Genomic DNA, 6679 nt, shown 5'->3' with positions numbered 1-6679 from the left:
ATTGCCAATTTGATTATACGCACAAGACCTACATCAATACGACCAGATTTTCAACTTTATATATCCGATCCGGAAAACTGACACACAAGCCCAGCATCAATTGCCAATGTGGCATCACTGTTTCTGTACATTGGGATTTGCCTCATTTACTGTCACACGATTTAATTCTTAGGAAAGAGAGAGGCTTGCGTAAAGTGTTAGAAAGCCGGTATGTCATTTTGATTAATAACTGATGCTGTAAAGTTCATTTCTGAAGAGGAAGAATAAGAACATTGTTAAAAGATTAAATAGTTAAAAAGAATTTACAAAAGCATAGTTTTACAAGAAGGAGACGTTTGGAAAATTTGTTGAAGTCAATCAAGAAGTGTTGAAAATTGCCACAATAAGCCGGAAAGAAATTTAATTTGAAGAAAGTACGGAGAAATACAGTGAACCAAGAAGTGAAAGAGGGAAAGAGGCGCTAAAATTATCAAAGTTGGAATTTTTTTTTTTATGATGTGTTCTCTGCACCGTTTGGAATAACCAGTCTTGAGGTGAAGGAAGTTCCAATACATGTATTCTGGTTGTTAATTTGGACAGACGACGTTTACCATTGATGATTGTTGGTTTGCCTAACGGTGCACGAAAATCCATTCCAAGACGAACACACATATGGATGGTTCTACAAGGGCAGCAAGAGGTGAGAGGCTGACAGTCAAGAATATTTGGTATAGTAGGTGAGTGTTTGAACATTTGTGGTTGTGTAGGGTTGCCAACATTTTATATAAAAGTGCTACAATCGAAATAGAGGAAATTGAAGACGGAAAGTTGCAAATATAAGAAGTTTTTATTTGCACATAAAGGAGTCTGGTTGGCATTAACTGTGTTCGTTTACCTAAGAATTTGTGCAAATCTGTAAAGATTATTACCGAAAGTCATTCGCGTACTTTATTTGCAAGCAGAATTGCTACTGTCCTGCAAATTTTACCGGAGGATTTTTACTGGGAAAATAAACGAACAGGCATATTACGAAATTGAATTTAGTCTGGAATTTTGTAAAATTTATCGGAAAGTTTCAAAGTGTTCAGTCTAAATTTTCGATTCATCGATTTTGTGGCCGGAAACTTATCAATTATAAGAACGAGACATTTTGGAAAGAAAGAATATATCGATAGATATATGTTCAAGGGAAAGCCACCCTCATCATTATTTCTACAGACATATATACATATTATTCGTCAATTTTTCATTTGTATACGCTGCAAATTTGAATTTAATTACTGATACCTTTGGGGAGAACAAAACCGTCCATTGTATGTCATTGGGCTCATACCCGCAACACGACAATTTTTATCTGCATTAAATTTTGGAAAGATTATTTATATTGAATTTATCGTGAATGTGTGATATTCTAAGTATACGCGCTGGGTCATTTCTCATTCTGAGAAATTGAGTTTATGCCCAAATTTGTTGTTGGTTACCATTTGCATTTAGAATAACCCTAGTTTAGAGATTAGGAATACCAATAGATTTGAAATCTATGTCTCAAATTTAGCAAAATCGGCAATCTGGTTGGAGGTTTGTGGAGGACAATAACAAGAGGCCACAGCCTTCACGTTTACTTTACTTTTCAACTGAAATTTATCTTGGAAGTTTATTGGATCAAAGGCGAACTTACAATACCGTTAATTCGCTACGCCATACGACTGGTATTGGCCATACTACTGTATTATACAAATTGGTCTTGGCGGCCTTGCGAGGATTTAGGATTATTTGGGATTTGGAATTGACTTCTCTTTAATAAATTTGAACAGCATTGATCTATTATTCTCGCACGTACAATTGACTTCCTTATTTGCACTGTTTGGAGATATCTGTATGCCTTTCTTTATTACCATTCTTCTGAACTAAGATTGATCTATATAACTGGGGAAAGACATTAATTTCAGTTGAACTCTTTAATATATATTGTCTGCAAAGCTTGGAAGAGAAACATTTTCAAGGCTCTATTGAAGAAAAATTTAGATTTATGTTAATTGAGGCTATTTGGGTATTACTATTAGTTGGAGAATTGTTCATTTCGTTGTGAAATATATATTTCGAGATATTTATTTGTTAATTGATCTGATCATTTCCTTGTGGGATTGCTTAGTTTGTTGTAATCGCTCCTATACGGAAAATTAATTTTATCTAGGCCCTAGTGCGGGGTTTGTTCACTGTTAAGATTTTCTGAAAAAAATGTCATCGAAGAAGTTCATCTTCTTTTCTGACCAGCTGGTCACATTCTGCGCCAACTTTGCAACTATCGATGTTACTGAGCATACGTTGTCAAGTTTGAAAGTCGATCTGGACGATTTAGATCGTCGTTGGCGCACTTTGACCCAAGTTTATGAAAATTCAATGACCACTGATCCAGGTCCAACTAAGGAGGAAAAGGAATCTATTCACTCAAAGTTTAACGAGTCGTGCAGGTCCTATAAAGCATGTAAGACTTCAATGCTTGACTTGATGGATATAGAACAAGGGAAAATGGATAGGTCATCACGGCCATCTGGGATTATTGAAACCGAAACTGAAACTGGGTATTCCCTAAAAGTTCCTCCATGTGATACCGAACTATTTAGCGGTGGTTATGATAAATGGCCAAGCTTCAGAGATATGTTCACAGCCATTTATATCAAACATCCAAAACTGTCTCCTGCCCAGAAATTGTTCCACTTAAGGTCGAAAACCCGGGGTGAAGCCAACCAAATTGTTAAACAATTTAGTTTAACCGATAATAATTTTCAACTGGCTTGGGAAGCACTGCGACAGCGCTACGAGAATAAGCGCATTCTTATCAACCACCAACTTAGGAAGATATTTGAGAGTGATCGCGTTACATCTGAGAAGGGGAAAGCTTTGCGGAATTTGCAATTTACGATTAATAACTGTCTTTCGGTTCTTAAAACTTATAACATAGCTGTTATTTCATGGGATCCCATATTAGTTTATTGGGTATCTTCAAGGCTGCCTGAAGAAACTCTGACTGCTTGGGAAAACTCCCTAAATGATCATAAGCAAATGCCTACTTGGAACAAACTTGATGATTTTATTTCAAAGCGACTCGATATGTTGGAATCGATATCAGATATGAGGAAACCCTCAAACCAACAAACGACTCCACAAAGAACGAATAATTATCACGCTAAAACTGATCAGAATTTTAGACCCTGTAAGGCCTGTGGGCAAAATCATTCCCTGCGCACTTGTCCAAAATTCAAGTCTTGGCATCTTGGTCAAAAACGAAAGTTTATTGCTACAAACAAGATATGCGAAAACTGTTTGTCTTATGGTCATAAATCTGAAAGTTGTAGAAGCGACAAACTTTGTCAAGAATGTCAACGATCTCACCACACTTTACTGCACCCTGAGTCTAATCATAGTACGAATCCAAGTAATCAGCAAACACAGGTTTCGGCATACCATGTTGACACGCAACATGAAGACGTACCGTCTACTTCAGCTGAGGCTTATTCTGGTCAAATTTCGTATGTTCAGTCGAATTTTGCACATTCTGGTCATTGTACTATTTTGCCAACCGCTTTAATTGACTTGGAACACTTAGGAACCAATTTCACTGTTCGAGTCTTTATTGATCAAGGGTCCCAAGAGTCATTTATCTCAAATAGAATTGTCAATCGTTATTCAATACCCACTAAGAAAGCGTTTACGACGATTTCTGGATTGGGTGGCACTGTTTTAGAGAATTCTTCGAAACTCTGCAATATAACGCTAAGATCTAGGAAATCTGAGTTCAAACTGAAGGCAACAGCGGTTGTAATTTCCAACTTGAACCATTTGATGCCGTCTTCCACTACTACCATATCCAATTGGTCTGATTTGAGAAATATGGACTTAGCTGATCCCAATTTCTATAAACCTGCACAAATAGACATGTTATTGGGTAGTGACATTCTCCCGTCTATTTTGAAATCTGGGGTGCAAAAGAATATATCTGGTAACCTCTTGGCACAAGAAACTGAGTTTGGTTGGATATTAAGTGGCCCATCTAGAACTGTAACTTCTTTCGCATCTTTCGTTGCATGCTCTAATACACTCAATGAACAAGTAAAGAAATTTTGGGAACTTGAGGAGATTCCATCATCAAAGAGTTTATCGGATGATGATGTTTGGTGCGAAAATTTTTACAAGACTACTACTGTGCGCCGATCTGACGGAAGATATTTGGTTAGATTACCATTTCACCACGACTTACCCCCCAGTATAGCTCTCGGATCGTCGAGACGAGCTGCTATGGGTCAATATCTTCATATGGAGAAGACTTTAGAAAAATCCCCTGATCTGGCAAAGGAATATAATAGCGTATTATCAGAATACCTTGAACTCGACCATATGGAGCCCACTGTTTCCACAGAAATTTGCCTGAGATCGAAATATTTATCCTTCTATCTTCCACACCACGCTGTCGTTAAGCCTGAACGTACTACGACAAAAGTTAGAGTTGTATTTAACGCCTCAAAGAAAACATCAACTGGTTGTTCTTTGAATGATATTCTGCACACTGGTCCTATATTACAAAACGATTTAATGAATGTCATTTTACGTTGGCGTTTCTTTAGATATGTTTTTAACGGTGACATCCAAAAGATGTACCGACAAATATATGTACACCCAGAAGATAGAGAGTTTCAACGAATTTTATTTCGAAACTCCTCAACTGGAAAAATCACGGACTTTCGTCTCAAAACTGTTACCTTTGGAGTAAACTGTGCTCCATACTTGGCAATAAGGACCTTAGTGCAACTAAGCGAAGATGGAAGGTCGAGTCATCCTGTTGCATCATCAATTTTGAAGCATCAAATATATGTTGATGATATATTGTCTGGTTCTCATTCTTTATCGGAAACAGAATCCTATTTATTAGAACTCATTGACTTACTAAATTCTGCTGGATTTCCACTAAAAAAGTTAACGGCAAATCACCCCCAAATCCTGAAACAAATGCCCCCCGAGGATCTTCTCAACGAAGATTTCCTCAAGCTTGAGGATACCAGTGAAACCAAAACTCTTGGCATTCGATGGAATGCTATGGCTGACAATTTTTACTATAGTGTTTCAAACATTGAGTTCCCTGACAACCCACTTACTAAAAGGAAAATATTATCTATCGTTGCCAAAATATTTGATCCCGCTGGATGGTTAGCTCCCATCGTGGTTGTAGCTAAAGTTCTTCTGCAGCAACTGTGGATCGATGGTACTGACTGGGATGAAGAAGTCAAACCGCACTCGCTTGAAAAATGGCATTACTTCATTTCAAACTTTTCTGAAATTGAATCTATCAAGATTCCCCGCTGGATTCACTATTCCCCTGAAAAACTGATTCAAATTCATGGGTTCTGTGATGCTTCTGAGAAAGCATACTGCGCCTGCATCTATATCTGTACTATTTCGAATGGAGAAATTAGAACTTCTAACTTACTTGCTTCGAAAAGCAAAGTAGCACCGCTAAAAACTGTAAGCTTACCCAGACTTGAATTATGCGGCGCCACATTACTGTCAAAACTGTTAAAGTCTATCTGTCGAAATATGAACATTTCCGTCACTGACATTTATCTTTGGTCTGACTCGACAATTACCTTGGCGTGGTTGGACAAACCACCGTTTCATTGGAAGACATTTGTCGCTAATAAGATTTCTGAAATATTGGATAATGTTGGTAACGCAACATGGAGGCACGTTCCAACAAATGAGAATCCTGCCGATTTAGGAACTCGTGGATGCACTGCTTCGGAACTTAAAGATAATTCTCTTTGGTGGAATGGCCCAAAATGGTTGTTAAAATCATCAGAGTTTTGGCCGAAACCAACTACATTTAAAGAACCTGATCTCGAACGGAAAGCGTCCACTTTTCACACCGAGACACAAACTGATAATATACTGGATCGGTTTTCTTCGTTCAATCGAGCTTTACGTGTCATCTGCTTCGTATATCGTTTTATAAATAAATGCAAAAAACAATCCATTCCTGAAACTGATTGTATTACTAAAAATGGCTCAACGTATGTATTACCCTTCCGAATATAAAGCGCTTACGAATAACTTACCTATTAGTTCTAAAAGTCGACTTTTAACTTTGAACCCCATTCTTGATGAACACAAACTGTTACGAGTTCATGGTCGTTTAGCCAATTCTGATTTAAGCTACAATGAACGGCATCCGATAATATTACCAGAGAAATCACGGTTTTGCAAACTGTTTATAGAATTTACTCACAAAATGTTGTTACATTCAGAGCACCAGATTATGCTGAGGGCAATTCGACAGGAATTTTATATAATACGCTTAAAAAGCGCAGTTAAAAACTGTATAAGGAAATGTCGTACCTGTGCATTATACAAGCATCGCATTCGCACTCAAATAATGTCGTCACTGCCGCCTGAACGATGCACTTTTTCGTTACCATTTACACACACTGGTGTAGACTTTGCGGGACCCTTTGAGTTGAAGACGTCAAGACTTCGAAATGCGAAACTGCAAAAAGGATACGCTGCCATATTTGTGTGTTTGTCAACCCGAGCCGTTCATTTGGAGACCTGCTCCGAACTTACAACTGAGGCCTTCCTATCCACCTTCAGCCGATTTGTTGGGCGAAGAGGATATCCTAGCAAGGTTTTTTCTGATAACGGAACAAATTTC

General features: G+C 37.8%; 1 protein-coding gene across 1 annotated transcript; it reads left to right on the top strand.

The window, feature by feature from the left end:
* Positions 1 to 2217: 2217 nt before the first annotated feature.
* On the top strand, positions 2218 to 6342 carry LOC131996859 (uncharacterized). The gene is made up of 2 exons (XM_059367005.1): positions 2218 to 6041; positions 6276 to 6342. The coding sequence occupies exons 1-2, from the start codon at positions 2218 to 2220 to the stop codon at positions 6340 to 6342; spliced, it is 3891 nt and encodes a 1296-aa protein (XP_059222988.1).
* The last annotated feature ends 337 nt before the right edge of the window (positions 6343 to 6679 follow it).

Source organism: Stomoxys calcitrans, chromosome 1 (assembly GCF_963082655.1).
Source record: "Stomoxys calcitrans chromosome 1, idStoCalc2.1, whole genome shotgun sequence".
Taxonomy (NCBI): Eukaryota; Metazoa; Arthropoda; class Insecta; order Diptera; family Muscidae; genus Stomoxys; species Stomoxys calcitrans.
Note: the sequence above shows the minus strand (reverse complement) of the source record. Positions and strands in the feature narration are given on the sequence as shown.